The 23,584-nt window shown below is 46.0% G+C and overlaps 1 protein-coding gene across 12 annotated transcripts in view; it reads right to left on the bottom strand.

The window, feature by feature from the left end:
• Window positions 1-23,584, bottom strand: part of Nrf1 (nuclear respiratory factor 1) — a 100,501-nt gene that overhangs the window by 60,317 nt on the left and 16,600 nt on the right. For 4 of the 12 annotated variants that reach the window (XM_021641305.2, XM_021641310.2, XM_060373850.1 and 1 more), the window contains 3 exons: window positions 1,227-1,381; window positions 173-406; window positions 24-59 (listed from right to left, as the gene is read on the bottom strand). In XM_021641305.2, coding sequence (XP_021496980.1) covers window positions 24-59; window positions 173-395 — 259 coding nt within the window. In that variant the 5' untranslated portion in view covers window positions 396-406; window positions 1,227-1,381. Of the gene's footprint in view, window positions 1-23; window positions 60-172; window positions 407-1,226; window positions 1,382-1,475; window positions 3,768-23,584 lie in introns of those variants that run through there. The other 8 variants (XM_060373853.1, XM_021641308.2, XM_021641312.2 and 5 more) reach the window with 4 other exon arrangements.

The following is a 23,584-nucleotide window of genomic DNA, read 5'->3' as shown; positions in this document are numbered from 1 at the left end:
TAGCTCAGTGGTAGAGTACTTGCCTAGGATATGCGAGGCCCTGGGTTTGATCCCCAGCACTGAAAAAAAAAAATGATGAAAAGAAACGTGAGAGTGCTTGAATCCCAGGCTCTTCCGATAGGCATGAATCCACAAGTTAAGGTAAGAAGAGAGCTTCCAGTGCAAACATTACCTGCAGCAGCCAGGTGGGCCGTTACCTCGTCAGCTGCCGTGGAGTTGAGGATGTCCGAGTCATCGTAGGACGTGTCCTCGGGGGAGGAGGGGGAGTCCTCGTCAGCACTTAGCATGCTGTGCTCAGTGTAGGTGGCCACGTGGACCTGCTGCACCTGCTGGGCCACCGCGTGGGCTTCTATGGTAGCCATGTGCTCAGTCTGCGTCACTCCGTGTTCCTCCATGAAGATCACTGCTAGGAAAACGAGGAGGAGGAGGGTCAATGGACAATGGGACACAATGCTTAAAATAAGGGGTTTTTGTTGGTTTTTTTTTTAAGGAGCAGAGAAACGTTAACAAACCTCTGATTTTATTGTTTTATTATTATATGACCAAGGTTCGAAAAATTAAAATGATGAAAAAATAGAATAATTTTATGTGAAATAACTTTTATAAAATTTCACTACAATAACACTAAATATCCTTGATACATGTGTAACAAAAAACCATATAAAATAGCCCAGCAACTAGCATTTGATATGGTGATTAAAAAAAATACTTAGTAAGTGAAAGTTAGGATTATTTTTGCATTTCAAAGATAAAGGAGAACAGCACTTGAACTGTGCTGTGTTCAGAGCTGCGTCCATAAGCCCTGAGGGCAAGCAGCACTGTGGGGCAGGGGTCACTCTCCTGTCACACACGGTCTCTGCTCCCTCCTTCCACCAGGTCACTGTGAGGGGAAGACGGAGCACACGTGCACACAGACTTAAAAAATAAACCCAATTACATCGACACCGTGTTTGTCCTTCTCACTTTACAATATATTTAGAGATATTAAAACACTGACCTACCACATCATTTTTAAGTATCTCTAGAATACTTTATTGTACAGATGTGCTGCAATCTATGTAATTTATGTAACCAGCCACCTGCTGATGACGCAAAGCTGCTTCCAGATGTTTGTTGTTACAGACATTAGTGCAGTGAACAGCCTCCACTGTGAAATTCTGAGTCTTGGCTCCCACAAGGTTTTTAAAGTGGAACTACCATGTGATCAGGCGACAACTGATACTTACCCAGAAAAACTGAAGGCAGAGTCTCAAAGCGCTATGCGCGCACCCATGTTCACAGCAGCGTTCTCACAACAGCCAAAAGGTGGAAGCTACCAAGTGTCCATCGATGGGTGAATGGGAAGCAAAATGCGACACATACGAACCACATAGCATTCCACCTTAAAAAGGAAAACAATGCAAATTAGCAATAGCGGGGGTTTCTTCCACTTGATAAAGACCAGCTCCCAAAAGGCCTATAGCCATCATCCTTACAGTGGAAATCTAGAAGTTTTCCCACTAACAGCAGGAGCAGGACAAGGATGTCTCCTCTCTTCAACAGCAGATTGGAACTCGTAGCTTATACAGTAAGACCAGAGACAACAAAATAAGAAGAGAAGGGAGAAGGGAGAGGAAGAGAGAGGGGAGGGGCGAAGGGGAAAGCAGAGGAAGTGTGTGTCTCTAGGAAGGAAAAAAAACAACTGTTTTTGGATGGCATGAGTGTCCGCATGTACGTAATCAAGCAGAGTCCTGGACCCAACAGCAAGTAGGTTGTGAATTCACGGTGGAGACAGAAATAAGCAAGCGTTTGCTTACATTTCTACAACGGCCAAGTAGAACTTGGAGTTAAACATAATTTCACTTCTATTAATGCCTCCTGAATGGGAACTACCAGGGTCTAAGTCAAAATGTGCACAGGCTACACGAAGGTGGAGGGAAGCAGCTACAAACGGCGGCCACGGTGAGTGAGCAGGCTTGGCTCTCAGCTTAGCGCTCGGCAGTCTTGGGTGTCTGCTGGGGTCAGGGAGCATAGGCCTGCAACCATCAGGAGATACTGTGAACTCTTCAATTCTTATTTTTATTTCAAATAGTCAGATAAAACTATGTATTTATCATGTACAGATGACATTTGAAAGTGTACACACATCACAGACTGGCAAAATTTAGCTACTTCCGCACACACGACCTCACACAGGCACCATTTTGGGAATGAAAGCATTTAACTTCAGTCTTAGCATTTTCAACAGTATGACACATCATCCTAATCTGTAGCCACCATGTTGTACAATAATCCCTTGAATTTCCACCCTCAGAAAATACCTGAGGAAAACCACACAACTCTCACGCAAAGCCCTGAACACATAAAGGGCTAATGCGTACCCATGGACAGAAAGACAAGGCCCAGCCGGGAGCGGCGTTGCGCTCAATCAACACCAGCACTCAGGAGGCAGGTGCAGGCAGAGCTCTGTGAGTGTGGGGCTAGCCTGGTCTACATAGCAAGTCCTGGGACTACATAGAGAGACTGCCTCAAAAAACAATTAGCCTCTGTAGATTCAACAGTACACGTACACACGTGTACACACACACACACACACACACACACACACACACACGGTTGATCTTCTGAGACAGGGTTTCTCTGTGTAGCCTTGGCTGTCCTGGACTTGCTCTATAGACCAGGCTGGAGATGCGCCTGCCTCCACCACCCGGAGTGTTGGGATTACAGGCTTGCACCACTGCTTCAACATTGTATTTTTTTGAGACGGGGTCTCATTATCCTTGTCTGGCCTGAAACTTAGTACGTAGACCAGGCTAGCCTCAAATTCATAGGCTTTATTCAAATAAAAACTATTGTTCAGGGCTGAAGAACGGCACGAGCTGTTCTTCCAGAGGACCAGGGTTCAGCTCCAGTCACCCACAAGTGGTTGGGAGTTACCAACTTCTGTGACTACAGCTCCAGAGACGTAACTCTCTTTTGTCATCTGGGGGTAGCACACAACACACATGCAGACAACACCCCCACATGTTAAAAAAACAAACAATAAGCCTTTTGCTCTTTGAACAGATTAGATATCAGGTAGCTTTTTCCTCTGATTCAACGTTCCCTCCTGTACGGCTCAGGGTGCTCCCAAGCCACAACTGCTGAAGCTCAAGGAACCCAGAAGATGCAGGAGGCTCCCAGCCCCCCAGGAGGTCAGGAGCAGCGGGAAGTGCTGAGGACCCCCGCAGGCTGCGCTTTCATGAATCCATCGCCCATACTCAGTGGCCGCTCGGTGGAGCGGTGACCCTTCAGCAGCCTGGCCTGTCGCAAAGTCCCGTGAGTGGCCCCAGCACACTCAACTGGCTCAGCATGCCAGGCTTGGTGGGTCATTTCTCTGGTCTCAGCAGTGCCCCCCTGGAGTGAACAGACATTTGCTCACACCTCCCCCCGCGAGGCCACACAATATGGAGGCACTGTCAAGAACCTAAGACAGGCCCAGAACAGGCAGTGAAATCACTTCAAAACATTCCAAAATGGCAACAGTGAATGCTGTTAAGGGTTTGCTACAGAAACCCTCACCCACTGCTGGAATAGTCCCTTTCAAAGACAGGCTAGCAGTTTCTCACAAACTGAACAAACACATTTACCTATGATCCCATAATTACAGTCCTCCGTATTTAGCCAAAGGAGTCAACAACCTTCACCTATGCGACAATCTGCACACAAACATTGACAGCAGCTTCATCTGCAACTCCTGGAACCTGGGTGCGGCCACAAAGTGACTGCACACAAAACCTGTGCTCATCTGTACAATGAAATATTCTTCAGCACCAAAAAAAAAAAAAAAAAAAAAAAAAGCTGGGCTGTGACATGCCTCTAACCTCAGCACTTGGCAGAGGCAGGCAGACCTCTAGGAATTCAAGGCCAGCAGGACTGACAGAGAGAGGGCTACGCAGAAAAACCCTGTCTCAAAAAAACAGACAAAAAGAGGCAGGTGTGGTGGCACACACCTATATCCTGGCACTTCGGGATGACAAGAGCATCCTACCTCTGAGTTTAGTCTGGTGCTAGCCTGGTCTACACATCAAATTCCAGGTGAGCCAGGGCTTTACAGCAGGACCTGTCAAGAGGGAGTGGGGTTGAGTTCCCAAGACATAAGATAACTGACATTACTAGGTGAAGGGCCGAACACTGGATGACTGCAGCTATCTGGCCTAGAAAAGGCCAACTTCCGCCGACAGTAGAGGGCGTGGTGACTTTCAGGGGCTGGGGGAAGGAAGGATGGACAGGCAGAGCACAGGTGATTCTCACTGACCTGAAACCACTCTTCGTGCCACTATGACCTGTGCAAACTCCCAGAACGATGCCAGCCAGCACACACTCATGAGCAGGCAGGCATCCATGCACTGCCATGCCCAGGATGCTGACGAGGGAGTGCACACTGTACTGAGGGCAGAGGACTGACAGGAAACCCTGCCACCATGGACTGAATTTTGCTGTACATTTGAACCTGTTCTACTTGAAACTAGTTTTTGTTTGTTTGTTTTTTGAAATTTGGACACACATGTGGGTAAAATGTGAAGACAATTTGCTCAGTAAAATATGCTGGTCACGAAGACAAATGTGTGAGTCCATTTGGGTTTTATTTTATTTACGCCTGTACATAAACGATGGGGGAGGGGATACGGCTGCCCCAGGGGTGGGGCTCTCCTTTCACCCAGGGTTCTGGGGATGGCTCGCCACCTCCGGCCTGGAGCCCATCTGTACAAAGCAGCTGGAACAGTCTAGACCAGCAGCTGCCAGGGGCTGACGGCGCTTGCGGACGCAGAGCCGCGTCGGGAGTTCTGCAGGTTTGGGCGTACAGTAGCATGGATGTGCTGAACACCCTGCACTGTGCACCGAAGACTTAGTCGTGTCGCTTTACCACATGTGAAAGTCAAAACACGAGCAACTCTCACTCCAGTGTAAGTTCCTCCGAATAAAGAATAAATGAGTACCGGGGCGTGGTGGCACACACCCTTAATCCCGGCAGAGGCAGGTAGATTTCTGTGAATTCCAGGCCAGAGCTCTACAGAGTTAGTACAGGAAAGCCAGGGCTATGCAGAGAAACCCTGTCTCGAAAAACCAAAAAGGAATAAGTGAGTACTCTCACAGCAAAATAAAACCAAGCCCTTATCTTTTCTTTAAGGTACATTATTGATAACTATTAAAATAAATTCTTAACATTTATGGTGGCTGTGGCAGTGGCAGGGAGAGGAGGGCTAGCCCTGAAGGAAGAAAGGTATTTATCAAAGCATTTTGGATCTACCACAGATTGGCTCTCTGGCCTTTGAGCTAAAGTGGAAAGCAGACCTAAAAAGTCTGGGGCTGAGGCTTGTGTGCTAAGTCACATGTGATCTAGCCGGTTGTGAGTTCTGCTCTCTGCCACTTCTAGACTAAGGGGGAAAAAAAAAAGACTTTCTGACAGAAAAAAAGAATAAGCTCATGAAGGTAAAGCTGCTGGACTGAGTATGCCAATAAACATGTGTCTGAAGTTCTGACCTGCTGCTGAAGGTTCAGATGCTAGCATCACCTCTCATACACACTAATGCAAATACAATGTAAACTGTCGTCGCAGTCTACAGCACTGCATATCTAGAATTTACCAAAACAAATGACAACCATACATAGGCAGAAATAACCTTTATACCTTTATGCACTGTTGGTGTAATGTTCTTTTGAAATGTATACACCTTGCCCTTGTTCATTCAAATGCTGATTTCTCTCCCTCACTCTCTGGTTTCAATCCGGACATTGTATTGTGATACTTATTCTAAGCATGACCTGTCTCAACTTTGTGTAAACATCCAAAATAAAGCAATGTTGAACAATGAAAAGGAAGCAGGAAGAGAGGGAGGAGCCAGAGGACAGAAAGGTAGGGGGCAGAGGAGGAGAAAAGGGCAGGAGAGAGCTGGGAAAGGAGAGGCAAGAGATCTTGGACCTACATGGAGAGATGGACTGGTTGTAATATATCACTAAAAGCCAGTATAATGTGGAAAATCTAAATGTGAGGCAACTAATGGCCTTGGAGGTTTGGAACAGCTATTGCCCAGCATTGTGATCTAGGCTAATTAAATAAATCCCAGGCTCTGTGTGGTGATTTGGGTATACAGCTGTTTAGGACTAACAGCAGCATTACTAAATGATAGTAAATTTTAACAGCAACATACAACAATGCACAAAGACTGTGATTATTTATATAAAATTCTTCTTTTATACTGTTCTTGCAATATATTTTGAAAGAAAGTTTGAAACTTTGAAACTTTTTTCCTAACTTTGTTGTGAGTTTTCCAGAAGTATACAAGAGATATACCCTAGGCCCCTTGTTGGTACCTATCTAAATACAACACAACACACCAAGTCATACAACTAAACACAGTACGAAGAGAAAGATGCCAATACAGTGTGATTTTTCTATTGATTTCACTGTGTGGTCTGAGCAAACTGCACTTTAGAATTCTGGGTACCCGGCAATGTTTTCAAATGATTTGGGATTAGAGGGCATCCAAACTGCTCTTCAAGGGACTTGAACGCTATGCTCAGCATAATGGATTTCAATTCTTTGCTCCAGAATGCAGCTTGCAGCATCAATCAATAGGGCTGTCTGCTTCACAGGCTTATCACTTCTGCCTGGTGCCTCTTCTCTTCCCACCTCCCCATCTCATCCGCCAGCTTCTCTAAAAAGCAAAGGAAGAGGCATTTCTGGCATCTCTGAACCAGAAATGGAGTACTTACAAGCACTGCTTTCAGCGTTTTCACAAAACCATGAATACTATCTGAGTCAGTTATGAATAACACATATCGCTGGATCGGATCTCCACTTCGTGTTTATTTAACACAGAGAAAAAATGAAGCAGGGAACAGTCCATCCTAAGTCAATCTTAAGATTTATTTGTTTTGGGCCAGGAGTGGCAGAACACACCCTTTATCTCAGCACTTTGGAGGCAGAAGCAGGCAGATCTCTGTGAGGCCAGCCTGGTCTACAAAGTGAGTTCCTGTCTCAAAAGAAAAAAAAAAAAGATTTATTTTATATCACATGTGTCAGTGTTTTGCTTGCATGAATGTGTGTGTGTACCACATGTCTGCCTGGTGCCCTTGGAAGCCAGAAGATGGGTGTTGGATGCCCTGGAGATGCATTTATGGGCAGCATGAGCCACCATGTGGTTGCTGGAAATTGAACCCAGGTCCTCTGCAAGAGCAGAACTGAGCCAACTCTCCAACGCCCTCTCCCTCCAAGTCAATTTTAGGAAAGCACTTCAGCTTTTATCCTCTAAGAATCAGATTCTTTGGGTGGGAAAAGATATAAATAACCCGCATTTAAAAGAGAGCACAGACCGCCTGCTGAGATGGCTCAGAGGTTAACAACACTGGCTATTCTTGCAAAGATCCTAGGTTCAATTCCCAGCAGCCACATGGCTTAAAGCCATCTATAATGAGATCTGGTGCCCTCTTTGGTGCAGGCATACATGCAGGCAGAACACTGTATCCGTGATAATAAATAAATAGTACAGATTCTTACCCAGATATTCAGAACCCTTGACAAGTTACTGACCACGAAGTCACAACTGTCACTGTTTTTAACACGAGAGAAAGAAGAAAATAGTACACGTCCTCCAAAGGATGATGTGAAGATTAAAAGAAATGAGCAACACAGGCTCCACCCTAGTGCCTAGCACATGAGCTTACCGTCAGTTGTGATGCCAACCCCACAGGCTCTGAGTCTGTCTTCTTAGCTCGTCTCCAGATTGTCTCTGAGGCTTTCTTAGTGCTATCTGAAAAGTTTGTCTCACGACACCACATGGTACATGTGAGCAGGGAGACGCTGTTAGTCACGAAGTGAGAAAGTGAACACACCTAAAACTGTGACAGTGTACAAAAGGGGGAGGGCGGAGAGAGAAAGAGTGAGAGCGAGCACACACTGGAGTCTTATTCCTGCCAGGACATGGTGGCACAAGCCTGTAATCCCAGCGCTCGGGAGGCAGAGACAGGTGGATCTCTATGAGGCAGATCTCTGTGAGTTCAAGGCCAGCCTGGTCTACAAAGCAAGTCCAGGACAGCCCAGGCTACACAGAGAAACCCTATCTCAGAAAAAAATAAAAATAAAATAATAGTTAATCCTGGGGAGTGGAGAGGTAGCTCGGTGGTTAACCACCAGAGTTCAGAGCTTGGTTCCCAGGAGTGACGCTGGCGGCTCTCAGGCTGTGAATCCAGCTCCAAGGGTATCTGACGCTTCTAGCTTCTTCGCCACACACACTCATAGGTGTGTGCCCATGCACAGACACTGTTTTTTAAAGGGAGGATCTTTGCTGGACATGGAAGCAATAACTCTAACAGCTGCACTGGGCAGGCTAAAGCATAAAGATCTAGACCAGCCTGGGCCACATAGTAAGTTTAAGGCCAGCTTGATCTAGATCTAGATCTCAACTTGTGGGTTGCAACACCTTTGGGGGGTCAAACAACCCTTCCACAGACCATCTTCCTAAGACCATCTGCATATCAGATATTTACATTATGATTCATAACTAGCAAAATTACAGTTATCAAGTAGTAATTAAAGTAATTTCATGGTTAGGGTCATCACAACATGAACTGTATTAAGGGGTCATAGCATTAGAAAGCTTGAGAATCACTGGTATGTATAATGAAGCCCTACCTCAAAATATAAACAAACAAATAAGCCCTCTATTACCCAAACTGTGGGTTTCTGCTAAGGCAGAACCAGAGGACAGTAGCAGAGAATACAGACTGTCTCAGCACACAGCACCTAGGGAGCTACTGGAATTTGGAAGAGTCAATTAAGGGGTCTAAATTCAGCCTAATCCACACATAATGGACAAGATTAAGGGAAAAGTATTTAAAAAAAAAAATCAAAGGAGAAAATCAGTCAAGGAAATCTAATCAAAGCATAACAAAGTATAAAAGAGCATTAGTCTAATCAATAACATTATCATTTCAAAAGAGAACAATAATCAGCAGGAAGGGTCTAAAAGTCTCAATCCAAGCATGTGCCCACGGGAAGAGACTCAAGTTAAACCCCTGGACACATCTGGAACCTAAAATTCATCAGTAGACTCGAAATCATATCCAATAGTCAATAAAATTTAATGTCAACAATAAGATTTGCTTCATGAGAAACTAAGTAACAGATCAAGCTTGTACCACAGCAGAAAAATTAACAATCACACACACACAAAAGAAAGAAAGAAAAAGCCAGAGTGAAACTAGAAGCAAGGCTAAATGTATCTTCAAATTCTGGGTGCAAGTGGAATTTCAGAACAGAAGAACCTGTCTACCAAGAGCCTCTCTTCAAAAGGGATATTTACAGGAAAAGGAATTATCCTCCCAGAAGACATGGCTCTGCAATTTAAAAAAAGAAAGCCATGTTCATGTATGTTGTATTGCTTTTCTTTCCAGACTTCAATTATAGAACAAGCTGGAAATAAAATTAAGTTGGTGGGATGGCTTAGTGGGAAAAGATATTGCCCTAAGCCTGGCAACCTGAACTCAATCCCCAGAGCCCACAGAATGGCCCGAGAGAACAGGCTTCTGCAAGTTGTCTTCTGACTTCCACGTTTGTGTCATGGCGTGTGCCTATGCACACCTACAAAATATAAATATAACTTTTAAAAAGAACCAATGAATCTGGGCGGTGGTGGTGCACACCTTTAATCTCAGCACTAAAGGAGGCAGAGGCAGCTGGATCTCTTGAGTTCCAGGCCAGCCTGGTCTACAGAGGGAGTTCCTGGACAGCCAGGGAAACCCTGTCTTAAAAAACAAACAAACAAACAAAACCAATGACACCAACAGAATATAAAAGTTATGATACTGCAAAAGTAAAGGTCAAGCTTACACAAAGAGGCAAGAAGGAGCGGAGAGGTGAAAAAAAATAGATAGGAGCCCATTTTTCTAGATGAAGAAGGATGCAGATGAAATGGGTTAATATTACAATATAGTTCGTTTAAAAAAAAAAAAAGCAGGAAGGGAATAGTGAAGTAATCCTCACAGGGAGAAGTTCCTAATGCTCAAGTTTGATAAAGCAAGAAAAGGTGGCCCAGGGCCTGAGGGTTGGCACAGTGGTAAGAGCACTTCCTGCTTTCGCAGTGGAGCCAGGTTCGATTCCCTTCACCCACACACTGGCTTGCCACCATCTGTAATTCTAGTTCTTGGTGCACTGGAGTAGCTTGCACGTCTCTGCGGGCGTCACACTCCGAGAGCCTAGCAGATCCCTGAAGCGTGGGCGGTGCCAGACTCTATATTCGTCTGTTCCTATGCACACCTATGACAAATGTTGCATCCCACTTGCCGGAGGCTTTTCTTTGGCCCCTCCGCCCTCCCTCTTACTCTACCACTGCTAGACTCTGGGGCTTCTATAGAGGAAATGACAGTCACCGGAAAGAAACGCTGTGGTGCTGGCCAGCTGATTCGGTACCTAAGAGGGCTAGCCCGTGACTAGCGGGAAGACAGCCTGTACGGCCCGCCCATGCTGACAAAGGATGACTCCTGGTGAGGAGGAGACGAATGACCCAGTCACTGCTCAGATCCTAGGCAAGGTAAAAGCTGTGGATTCAATGATGCCTGAAACTTTCCAGCTAATACTCTTCCACCAGGGGTGACTAAAAGCAGAGGAAACAGAACTTTGAAGGGGTGTGCTGGCACGTGCCTGTCTACAGCATCTGCCGGAAACGAGCAGTGGGCAGTGAGCACGGCCTCCTGGGTGGTCAGCGGTAACTCAGAGGTGTGACTACTGCCACTTACGCACAGGCCCCCGGGTCTGGACGGCCCCTCTCTACCACATCAGACAAGCTCATTTGCTGTCTATGGCGTAGCATCAGCATGCCTAACTGAAGATGATCAGAGGGAGTCCCTGTGAGGGCCCACATATGATGTGCATGCAGTGATGCAGAATTCCACACAGAGAGGCAGGTATGAAACTGCCTGAAGCTACAATATATACCTTCCCTTCTAAAGACGCTACAAAGTAATAATGCATAGAAATCACTTCAAGAGTTTTGACCACACAGGACCTGTATCAAAAAGCAAAGCTTGGTCTTTGGTCTTTTTTTAAAATCTTGGGTCCTATGGAGGATGGATAAAAGTTACAGACTTTCTCAAGGGAAGGAAGAAACAAGAGAGGAAGGGGAGATGATGGGGAGGAGAGAAAGATTGCCAAAATGCTTCAGAGAATGAGAATCCGAACATTTAAAGATTGTATTGCTACAAGGTTGAAGCACTAGATGGTGCCACAGCCAAAGGAAAAAAATGTAAAGAATGCACAGGGAATTAAGTCCTTAAAACCATCTATAATGAGATCTGGTGCCCTCTTCTGGCCTGCAGGCATACGTGCAGACAGAACACTGTATACATAATAAATACATAAATCTTAAAAAAAAAATCCTACTTACCCAATTATTTGCGCTACTTTATACAAACAAATGCTTAAACTCCTTGGTTAAAATAGCTTTAAGTTGTGTGTCTGTGTGTCTGCACACGTGGATTTGCTTGCATGTGTGTGTGCTGGTACCCACAGAGGTCAGAATTGTGGTATCAGAACCCTGAAGCTACAGCTACAAGTTGTTGTGAGGTATGTTGTGGGTACTGGGAGCCAAACACCAGTTGTCTGGAAGACCAGCAAGCCCTCTCCAACTGCTAACCCATTTCCCCAGCCCCATAACAATTTTTATTAAAGTGTATATTGAAAGGCCGAATCAGTAAAAAAGTAGGCATTGCTGTTTTAAAAAAGGAACAAACCTCATGCTAGCAAAAATTGCCAAAGGCTAAGAAGTGCTGTGAGGATAGGGTTGCCGGGGCATAAGCAGCATCTCGAAGGAGACAGTCTTGGGGCTCCAGAATCAGGAGAGGCACAGGCAGAGGCAACAGCTTCAGAAAGCACATGGCAGGGCACAGAGGCATCAACGGACACCAGACAGCAGACACAGGGGCGACAGGCACACGAGCCCCTGAGGCCTTTCACACCAGACTCTCCAGCAGTTTGCTCAGCAACAATAATAAAACTAATGCTGACCACCAGCCAGGGGGCAGACAACCTGCCACCCTCAGGCCACATTACAGAGCACAGCCGGAGTCTGCCACAGTCCCATCAATAAATGTCTGTGACAATGGTAAAAAGAATTAGAAAAATATGTTCTTGTCAACTGTGGTAGCACAGGCCTTCAATCCCAGCCCTTGGGAGGCAAAGGCAGGCAGAGCTCTATGCCTGCCAGCCAGCCAGAGCTACGGACTAAGACCTCTCTCAGAAGAAAGATAAAAGGAGGCAGGGGAGGAAAAGAAACAGAGGTGCTTAAAAGGCAGCGAGTTGCCAGAGCTCTCTGTAGCTAGTTGAGAAAGGCTGTGGAAGGAGGTTTGCTAGGATCAAACTTGGTGACTGGCTCCCAGCACAGCTGCGTGCGCTCTTCCATCCTGGTCAGCAAACAGTGAGTCCAGGCCAGCTAGGATACACAGTAAGACCCTGTCTCAAGGGGGAGGGGTGGAGGAGGAGAAAGAGAGGGTGGAAGTAGGAAGGGAAGGAAAGAAGCAAAATAAAACACATTTTCAAACACACAGACACTTAAAAAAAAAATCAGGTGAGTTGCTGAAGCTCTACCTGTTTTAGAAAGGTATGGAAGGGACGCTTGGTGTTTTCAGCCAACCATTTGGTAGCTGGATCTGAATACAGCTGCTTGGCTCCTTTTGTACAGTAATTGTCTGCAGCTGCTCCCAAATTACCAAAAATCAAATAAGTAGCTGTCATGTGATAGGAGGATTAGAGGCTGCCTCAATTTCCATTAAGGAGAACTAACATAAATGGCCACAAGCACCGCCCCTCGGTCTGAGACCAACACAAAGGGCACTTTTATTCAGACCCTGCACACTGAAATGGCACTGCGGCCGGCTGCTTCTGTGGCAGGCCTCAATTCTCTGGACCTGTCACCACACAATCGACACTCTGTGAAAGCTGCTTCCTAATTTCTGAAGAACAGTTCAATGCCTGATTTTATTTTTATTCTCTTTTTTGGTTTTTTGAGACAGGATCTCACTATGTAGCTCTGGCCTCAAACTCACAGAAATTCACCTGCCTCTGCTTCCTGAGTGCTGGGATTAAAGGTGTGGGGGGAGGAAGAGGAGAAGGAAGAGGAGGAATGGGAAGCAGCAAGAGCAGCAGCAGCAGCAGCAGCAGCAGAGTCTTACTATATGAAACGAGCTAGCCTTGAACGCAGTGGGCTAGCTTTGAACTCCAGATCTTCCTGACTCGGCAGCTCTGTGCTGGGATTATAGGTAGGGACCCTACGATACTGACATGACAAGACAGCTGGCTCCACCCTTAAAAGAACTTTTGCTGCTGTTGTAGTGGACCCAGGTTCAGTTAAAAAAACAAAAAAACTAAAACAACAACAACAACAACAAAAAAAAAAAACCCTTCAAACAACTAAGCTTTAATTTTTATAAAAGAATGTATAAGCGGGTCAGTGGTGGGGACAGAGGCAGGTGGACTTCTACATTCAAAGCCAGCCTAGTCTACACAGATGGAGTTCCAGGACAGCCAGGGCTACACAGAGACACTGTTTCAAAAAAAAAAAAAAAGATAAATAAGGAGAGAAAGAATGTATAGAAGCTACTTTTTGATCAAAGCTACTTGGGAAGAAAGGGCTGTTTCAGCTCACACTTCCAGATAACAGTCGGAACCTGAAGGTGGGAGCTGATGCCAGAGGCCATGGAGGATTGCTCAGTCTACTTCATTATAGAGCCAGGACCACCAGCCCAGGCACAAATGCTACCCACAATGGGCTGGGCCTCCCCCATCAATCACCAGTGAAGTAACTGCCCCACAGCTGGAGCTTATGAAGGCATTTCCCCTCAGCTGAGGTTCCCTCCTTTCAGAGGACTATAGCTTTTGTCAAGCTGATCCAAAACTATCCAGCACAACTGACCTCTTGTCAACTAGACACAAACACATCACTGAGAAGCCACAACCTTACTCTCTCATTCAACCCTAAGGTCTCCCATTGAAATATAAATAACTCTTGAAACACTTTACAAATTCAAACACATTCAAAGTTGTCTCTTTTTTTAAAGTATCCTATCTCTTTTAAAATCCAATGTCTTTTGAAATTCAAAGTCTCGAAACTGTGGGCTCTTATAAAAAAAAAAAAACCAAAAAAAAAAAACAAAGTAAACGCTTTCTTACTTCAAGAGGAAAGAACCAGGGCTCAGTCACAATCAAATCAAAGCAAAACAAAAAACTCCAAAAGTGTAAATAACTCAACATCCAAGATCTCCCGGCTCTTCCAAGGGTGTCCCATCACTCTCTGGCTTCTTCTGCAGCACACACAGCTCGCCTTCTAAGTTCTGGCAGGCTCCACTCCAAGGCTGCCCGTTCTTGGTAGTCATCCCATGCTACTGGCGTCTCCAAAACGCTGGCTCTCCTGCTGCAGCTGGGCTGCACGGCTACCACAGGCTGTCTTCACGGCGCGAAGCTCGGCTTCCACTGAGGCTGCACCTTCAAAGGCCTCTCCTGGCCTCTCCCAGGCCAAGCCTCAGCTCTTCTCAATGACCCCTTCCGGACTTCAAAGCCGGTTCCACCTGGGTGACTGTCATACTAAGTTTGTCTGCCTCTGGAGCACAGCTTGTGTGTGCTGACTCCCAGAAGACTTCCCCTCCCGACGCTATTTCGTCTAAAGCACCGCTGATTTCTCAGCTGCAGCGGTTGCCCAGTACTCCAGAAGTCTCTCTTTACTAGTTCTGGTATCTTGTTATCCACAGCTGGTTCTTCCACCCCGAATAACCAGAACCACAGAACCTTTATTCAAATTAGCAAATGGCCCTGATAGCTCTTAAACTTCCCACTGAACGCCACGAGCCAGGCCTCCATCTTGGGCATTGCCCTCAGCTTCTTACCTTCCAAGCCAAGCCCACAGAACAGCTCGCCAAGCAGTGAACAACAAATGGCTTTTCTTGCACAAAGTTCCAACGTCCTTCCACCATCCTCCCCAAAACAACATGGTCAGGCGTGTCACACAATACCCCACAATCCTAGTGTCAACTTGGCTTAGTTAGGGTTGCTATTGTTGTGATGAAATGCCATGACCAAAGCAAGCTGGGGAAAGGTTTATTTCAGCTTACATTTCTAGCTAGCACTCCATCACTGAGGGAGTCCACCAGCCCAGGGATAGCACCACCCACAATGGGTGGAGCCTGCCCCGCCCATCAGTAAGAAAGTACTCTACAGCAGGATCTTATGCAAGCATTTTCTCTCAATTGAGAGTTCCTTCTTTCAAATGACTCTAGCTATTGTCAAGTTGACATAAATGAGCCAGCATCTTTCCTATCCCCAATAATCAGCTAGTTCCAACTTTTTGCCATTCTAAATATCTTTGCTAATATAAATATGTATATTTATGTTAGTAATATATAATTTATATTATATATAATTTATAATATATAATTTATATTAATATATACATATATATTCCTTGAACTCAATACTTGTTGAATGAGTAAACAAGTTGTTTACTAATGTAAGGTTTTAAGCACATTCCCAATAATTTTCTTGGCTTTTGAAAGACATTGCAACTTTGCATACACAGTTATGGAGAGTATAGGACAGAATTATGTTTCAGTGGTTTTCCTCCCATCCCTTAGCTCCCAGAATAACGACTCATGAGACTCAAGAAAATTATTTACAGACACCTAGGCCATATAGCAGGCTCTTCTCTGATTAGCTGCTGATAACTTAAACATTATATTAATTGACATTCTGCCACATGGCTGGTTACCTGAGCTCAGGCACCAGGCGTCCACCGTCTACCTTCCTCACATCTTGCTGGCTGAATCTCAAGCGCCTGGAGAATCTCAGAATCCCTTTTGCCTGCGGCAAGGCCCACCTATTTCCTGCTTCAGCTATAGACCATAGACTTTTAAATGACAGGTGTTGCAGCCATATAATACAGGAGATTCTGTCCACAATGGGGTGTTGAACATGAAGTTAAAGTAAGCACAGAAGGTTCACACAGTAGAACAGAAACATAAACAGAAAGATAAGTAAGGATGGTGGTTGAGGGCAGAATTAAAGTATCACCTATTAGTCCTGATAAGTACTGTCAGGTGCCCATTGTCTCAGCTCCTAAGGAGGCTTTGTCAGAAGGATTGCTTAAGCCCAAGAGTTCAAGGGCAGCCTGGGCCACATAGTATCTAAAAGGGGGAGGTACTACCCTCCTCAGAGAGGAAAGGATTAACAGCATCTATAACTCCATGTTCCAAAAAGGTTAAGATGCCCTGCCCAAATCTGGTTACTAAGAACACCCTACCTAAGTGGAGTGGGCTGTAAGAGCAGGGTGCTTGCCCAGCAAGCAGGATGCCCTAAATGAAGCTCCAACACCAAACAATAATAACAACAGCAAATATAAGCTAGCTGGGTTCAGCGGGTCACGCAGAATCCCAACACGTAGCCGCAGGAGATCTCCGAGTTCCAAGCCAGCTCCAGCAACACAGTGACCTCAAGGGCAGTCTGAGCTACAGTGATAGCAAGTCTCAAAGGAGGAGGCTATAGCTCAGTAGAAGCGTACTCCCCTAGCTTGTGTAAGACCCTGAGTATGATTTCCAGTGAGCAAGTGGATGAAACAGCTCTTGTTTAAAGTTATAAAGAAGAGCCAGTGAGACAGCCCAGTGATTAAGGTCACCAAACCTGATGACTTGAGTTCAATGCCTGGATTCCATATGGTAAAAGGAGAAAAATTACCCATAAAATTGTTCTCTGCCTCCACATGTGTCATGGCACATACATGCACACACAATATATTTTTAAAAATAAATATAAAAAACACCTTTCAAAATACTGAAAATATCAAATGTCCAAAACTGTGAGCACAAAGAAAGGGGCTGTCTCTAGATGGCTGGGAACAAAGGCAGCGGAAGAATGGGAGCTGGAGCATGGCTGCTTGCTGTTACCTGTCTGGGCTCCCTGGCCAGGACTGTCCTATCACTAACATACCAAAGCCAAAAGCTGGATTTTCCTGAGAACTTAACTAACCTGTGCTAAAAGCTGCACACGGTGCCGATCACCGAAACCGCCCCTCAGCTGCCCACCTTGGCGGTGTAACAAGTGTCCTCCTCCTCCCGGGCACAGCCTGCTCCAATCACCACTGCTGCACAGCGACACAGCTGCCTTGAGGGGGGGATCTGAAAATGGGGCTCTCGTGCACAGGAACAAGTGTAACTCACAAAACCTCACAGCAGGCTCCTGTCAGCAGCAGGAGAGAGCTCTCGTGCTCCTCCTGGGTGCAATGACACACACCTGTAACCCCAACACTTCTGGAGAGGCAAAAGACTCGCTCGCAGAGTTAGGCTAGCTCCATGTGCACACTGTCCCTCGCCAGCTCAGACTGCAGAATGAGAGCCTGTTTCCAGGACAGAAGAACGAGCCAGAGACGCGGTGGTTAAGAGCCCTCCTTGCTCTTGTAGAGGGCCCAGGTTTGATTCTCAGAATCCACAAGGTAGCTCACAATCATCTTAACGTCAGTCCAAAGCTGATGCCCTCTCCTGACTTTTGTGGGTACTACAACACAGGCTGGCCAAACACCCAGACATATAACAGTAACAAACTTTTTTTTGTGGACTTCTGTCCGCCTTTTAATCCTTTAAAAAAAAAAAACTAATTAATTCAACCTACATCTTGGTCATAGGCCTCCTTCCTCTCTTCTCCGTCCCATCCTCCCTCCCTCATCCCCTATTCCTCAGAATAGGGGATCCCCCTACCCAGATACCCCAGCTCATCATTCTCATGAGGACTGAGTTCCTCTTCTCCCTCTGTGGCCTGGTAGGGCAGTCCCCTCAGGGGAAAAGTGATCAAAAAGCAGACAACATAGAGACATCCCCACTCCCGACTGTAGGCCCACATGAAGCCTAAGATACCCATCCGGCTTATCGTCTTGGGGTCTGTGCACTGTCATGTGTCTGTACTGTTCTATATGACTAAAGTCCACTATATGACTAAAAGTACATATCTGGGTCTGGGATACCTCACTCAGGATGATCTTTCCTAGTTCCATCCATTTGCCTGCAAATGTCATGATGTCCTTGTTTTTAATGGCGAGGTGACAGCGCATGCTGGCGAGGATGTGGAGAAAGGGTGCCTCCTCCATCGCTGGTGCAGCTGTGAGCTGTGAGCATCAGCACTTTTAACCCCTGAGCCATCTCCCTAGGCACCTAAATTCATTTATTTTCAGACATGTCTTGCTGCGTAGCCTAGGCTGGCCTCAAATTCACAATTCTCCTTTCTCAGCTCCTGGCTGGTGAGATGGGATTACAGGACTGCACTACTTTACCTAGAATTAATTTGAATTCTGGAAGTATAAATATCCCCGCAGATTATTATTTTTCTAAGTTTAGGGACAAGGAAACAAACCTAACGTGAAAACAGGAACAAGCCGCTGATTTACAGTATGCACACAACTTGTTTTCTAACCTGCGCCCTGGGCATGAGGAGGTCTGTGTGTAAGGGGTAAGGGGAAAGGAAAAACAGGACCACAAGCTTTGAGAAGGAGTCTGGCCTCGACGCTCATGCAGGAGACCCAAGTTCTGCCCCAGTACTAACATCAGGCAGCTCACAACCACCTGTGATTTTGGGGATTTGACTGATGCCTCTGGCATCTGCAGACACCAGCGTTTGAATGCACATACCCAAACAGGTACACATACACCTATTAAATATAAAATAACAATTTTAATGAGATAAGAACAGGAGCTCTACAAGGAGAGCAACAGAACCAAAAAATCTGGGGATAGGTGTATTTTCTGAGACTGATACTCCAACCAGGACCATACATGGAGATAACCTAGAACCCCTGCACAGATGTAGCCCAAGGCAGTTCAGTGTCCAAGTGGGTTCCATAGTAATGGGAACAGGGACTGCTTCTGACATGAACTGATTGGCCTGCTCTTTGATCACCTCCACCTGAGGGGGGGAGCAGCCTTGCCAGGCCACAGAGGAAAACCATGCAGCCAGTCCTGTGAGACCTGATAGGCTAGGGTCAGAGGGAAGGGGAGGAGGTCCTCCCCTATCAGTGGACTTGGAGAGGGGCATGTGAGAAGAGGGAGGGAAGGTGAGATTGGGAGGGAATGGGGAAGGGGGCTACAGCTGGGATACAAAGTGAATAAACTGTAATTAATAAAAAAAATAAAATTTTAAAAATAAAAGTCAGAAAAAAGAAGACTAGACATTAGTTTCTTTGAAAACTAGTAAACAGGACCTCTGAGAGACACCATAATCTAGCCTAACCCGAGGTTTACAGTTGTGCCATGACTCCAGGCATTCCTAGGGTTTCAGGCTTTGCTAAGTTGAGACGCTGAATAATGGGTGGAATGATACCACTGCAGTTGCGTGCAGAACGCCGAGCGCTGAGGCTAGAGGTAGTCCAGTCAAGTGTCCTCAATGGTCCAGAGCAACCTTCTGGAGATAATGAACTCAGACAACCAAGACAGATTGGGATGGGGTTCCACGCCTCAAATCCCAGCACGCCAGCTCAGGATAGACAGGGCTACACAGGGACACCGTATCTAAAACTGTAAAACAAAAGACCTAAGATATGTAAGCAGTGAAAACAAGGACCTAGGGAAGAAGCACAAGTGTGCCGGGAGGGAAGTGAGTGTCCTTCTGGCTGGTTAGTGTTGTCATTAGCCAGGCTGCCAACAAGAAAGGAGGACAGTTCTGGAGGACCGCAGTTACTCTCACTTACAGTCACAACAGAATGCCCCTCTTCTCACCCTCCATTTTCCTGTGTGTGTGCGAGTGGTAGGCACACACGTGTGCAAAGGATAAAGGATGGTAGGTGTGTGTGTGTTGGTGCCTGTGGAGGTGGGCTCTCTCAGTCACACTCAGAGCTTGCTGACATGCTGGTCTCACCAGCCAGCTTGCACTGGGCATCCCTTGCCTCCACTTGCTGAGGCTGGAATTACAGTGGCACCCAGCGTTTACATGGGTTCTGGGCATCCAAACTCTGGTTTTCTGGTGGTGTTCCTGCTGTGGACAGCAGGACAGCAAAGATGGTGTATGTGGACAGGAGTGGTGGATGAGACCAGAGAAGCAGCACCCAGGATCAGAAGTGCACGACCTTCCGGGCCAGGTGAGATTAGAGTTCACTTACAGCGAGGTGGAAAGTCTTTTGGAGATTTTGATCAGGAGGGTATGATCTAGGTCTTAGGGTTTCTACTGCTGCGAGGAAACACCACAAAGGAAGTTGGGAAGAGTTTATTTGGTTACGCTTGCATACCACTGTTCATCCCTGATGGAATCGGGACAAGAACCCACACTGTGCAGGAACCTGGAAACTGGAGCAGCAGCAGAGGCTGGGGAGGGCGCTGCTTTCTTACAGGAGCCAGGGCAGCCCCACCCACCATGCCTGGGCCCTCCAGCCCTGCCTACAGCTCAGTCTTCCCAAGGCATTTCCTCGGCTGAGGTTCCCGCCTCTCTGATGACGTCAGCTGTGTCAAGCTGACATAAGACTACCCAGCACAACCTAGCTTCCTAATGTCTGCTTTTCACGGTCACTGTGGTGACGTGCAGGAAGAACAGACGGAAGGAGGGCAGCGTGGAAACAGTGGAAGGCACTGAGGAGCGAGCATGACCTGAGCAGCAGGAGAGTTGCTGAGAAGCAGTCAACTTTCACCTGTGCTCAGGTCAGAGCCGCCAGATCTCCTGAGGATTTGATCTGAGACAGTAAGAGCATTTTTGCAAAAAAGCATTTTTGTAAAAAAGCATTTTTGTGTTCTTTGTTTGTTTTTTCCATGCTGTGTCTCTTTTCAAACACCTCCTCAGTGATGAGGACCGAAACAGGGGCCCGGCACGAGATAAGCGACTGACCACCGTCCCACACTCCCAAAGGTTTTGTTTGGCACTAGAAGAATGAACTCAACAGTCTTTTCTGAGTTGGGAATGAACTCTGGAAGGGCTGGGGTGTCAACCTCTAAAGGAAAACACTGAGCAGGATGTCAACTGATGGCTGCTTTGTAAACAGCTGAGAAAAAAATTACATGCACTCCTTTTCTGAAGACTATAATTAAGAGTGGCCCTTTTCCCTCATTGGTCACCAGGCCACCACCTGCAGGCACCAGGTGGCAGGGCTGGAAGGACACAGGCATCATTGCACTGACTGAGCAACCTTTCTTGTATGACTAGTTAAGGCCATCTACCCAGGGAAAGAGCTCACCATAGTCTTTGTACATAAAAAAAGTGAAGGGAAGTTTAGGACATCAAAAAAGTGAGAGACTGCACTTACTTTCGCAGGATGTTAGCTCGTCAGCAGCAGCACAACACTGGTTTAGATCATCTACTCAATCTGTCTACGAGTTTTCTTTTGACACAAGGCTTTGCTATGTAGCCCCCCTGCCTGCACTTCCGGAAGCTGGAATTCCAGGCGTGCAGTCCCTCAGCCGGCTTAAACGCTCTTCTTTATGAATGTTAGGACAGTCCAGGATGGGACGAGGCTCAGCTGGCAGTGCTTGCCCAGCATGTGCAGGCCCTGGGCTCAACATTCCACAAAACTGTAGAAGCCTGGACAGCGGCACTCAATCCCATCGCTGAGGCAGTGGAGGCAGGAGGATCACAAATTTAGGTTATGCTTGGTTACAGAGGGAAACAAGGCCACCCAGGGAGCATGCGAGCCCGCTTCAAAAACTAAACAAACCAGAAAAGACACGGGAGGCGAACTGAGCACGGTGGGGCAAACAGGAAGTTTCAAGAGCACTCTACCTTGTCTTGAGAGTTCAGACAGGCTCACACTTTGTTCCCCTAAACAGCATGAAATCGCCTTCTGTAGGGCTAAAGCATACCACTAGTTCCTTTCATAAGCCATCTTTTTGGTTTGCTCTTACACTAAGGGCTGACATCAGGCTGAGGACCCTCCTGTTTTCACCTTCCAAGTACCGTATTCCAGGCATACACACCACACTGCACTTCAGAAGACACAACTGTGAAAGTGTCCCACTGCAGGCGATGCCAGAGGCCTTTACTTGCTGCTGCTTTGTTTCTCTTACAGAGGGTCTCGCTGTTGTAGCCCTGAGCTGGGCTGGAACTTGCCAGGATAGACCAAGCTGACCTCAAACATGGTGTCCATCCTCCTGTCTCTGCACCAGGCTTGCTGGAATTACAGATGTGAGCCATCATGTCCAAAGGAAGCTATTACTTTATATAGTGATAAATGGAACCACACTGAGCTAACACAACTGTGAAACTGGTAGTATGAAAGAAAACAGACAATTTGGTATGAAAAGTCATTTAATCCCTCAAACTTATTTGTTATGTGGATGTGAAACAGTACTACCTAAATTACCTGGAGAAAAAAAAAAAACACATTGAATACATTAAAACAGACACATAGCACCTATTTTGTTACTTCATAAAACAAGCCTTTCCAAATGACATAAAACAAAAATAATTTCCAAGAATTCCAAGCAGTTATCAGAAATGTAAATCTGACCTTTCCTTGGTTGACCAAAAGTTAAAATTTCTGCAGAGTAAGGCAGACCACTCCTTCAATCCCAGCACTAAGAAAATGGGAGGCAGGTGGCTCTCTGTGAGTTTAAGGGCCACCAGGTCTAATATCTAGTTCCAGGCCAGCCAAGGCTACAAAAAAAAAAAAAAAAAAAGTTAAATTTTCCATGTTTACTTTTTAATTCATTAAACTATCCTGAATTACTTTAAAAAATAAACTTAGGATGGCATAAAATCAAGGCAAAGAGTACAGCAGTATAAAGAAAACACTGGGTTTCTAGATTAAAAAAAAAACAACAACAAAACAGCAGGTTTCAAAAGTAAAGGCAATGAACTTTAGAAAGTGGTTGATTATAAAACTAAAACTCCACCTAAAATTAAAATTAACAACTTCACTGTAGAGCTGGTTTAATGTGTGAGGCCCACAAATCTAAAGGGAATCAGTTTCTAATATGTTACCCTAGAGTTCTAGAGAAACCCAAACTGCCCACATGTTTACGTAGCATTTCTTTTAAATACCAAAATTTATTCATGATGAGTAAAAGTTTGCAGCCATTCAGATTAAGTATTATTAAAAGGGCAGTACCCAAGACAAGGAAAGATGAAAATTAGAATTAAAAACATTTTTCTCACTGGCGTTTTCTCAGTATGGTCTTTGATACAGTTTGCAAACTGAGGAAAAGGGGCATTAAGTGGCCTCTTGCTTGACCCTGGCCATGATGGACAGCAAACCGACCCACAGCTGCTGACCCAGCTTTCCTAGGCCCTTAGTTCTATGCTCATTTGGGTCAAAACAAATCGGCCTTCTTTCTCGCTGCAGAAGTATCCGCAATAAAGTATAAAGCACTACAGACATCTTCAGTTTCGATCCCTCAGTGCTGAACCAGCACGACTGTATGGGCTGGATATATGTCATCAGGACGCGGAGACAAGGCTGCCGGCAGCTCTCCACTACAGCCATCACCGAGAGAACCAGTCAAACGGTGCCATGCTCTTCCTCCTCTCTCTTCCAAGGGGCACGGTGGGCTGATAAAGCTCTAACAAAGCCCGGCACAGTGGCGCACGCCTGCAGTCCCAGCACTCTAGGAGGCAGAGGCAGGCGGA

The sequence above is a fragment of the Meriones unguiculatus genome, chromosome 21 (genome assembly GCF_030254825.1).
Source record: "Meriones unguiculatus strain TT.TT164.6M chromosome 21, Bangor_MerUng_6.1, whole genome shotgun sequence".
Classification (NCBI taxonomy): Eukaryota; Metazoa; Chordata; class Mammalia; order Rodentia; family Muridae; genus Meriones; species Meriones unguiculatus.
The sequence above is the reverse complement of the archived record's forward strand: the minus strand, read 5'-3'. Positions and strand labels throughout refer to the sequence as shown.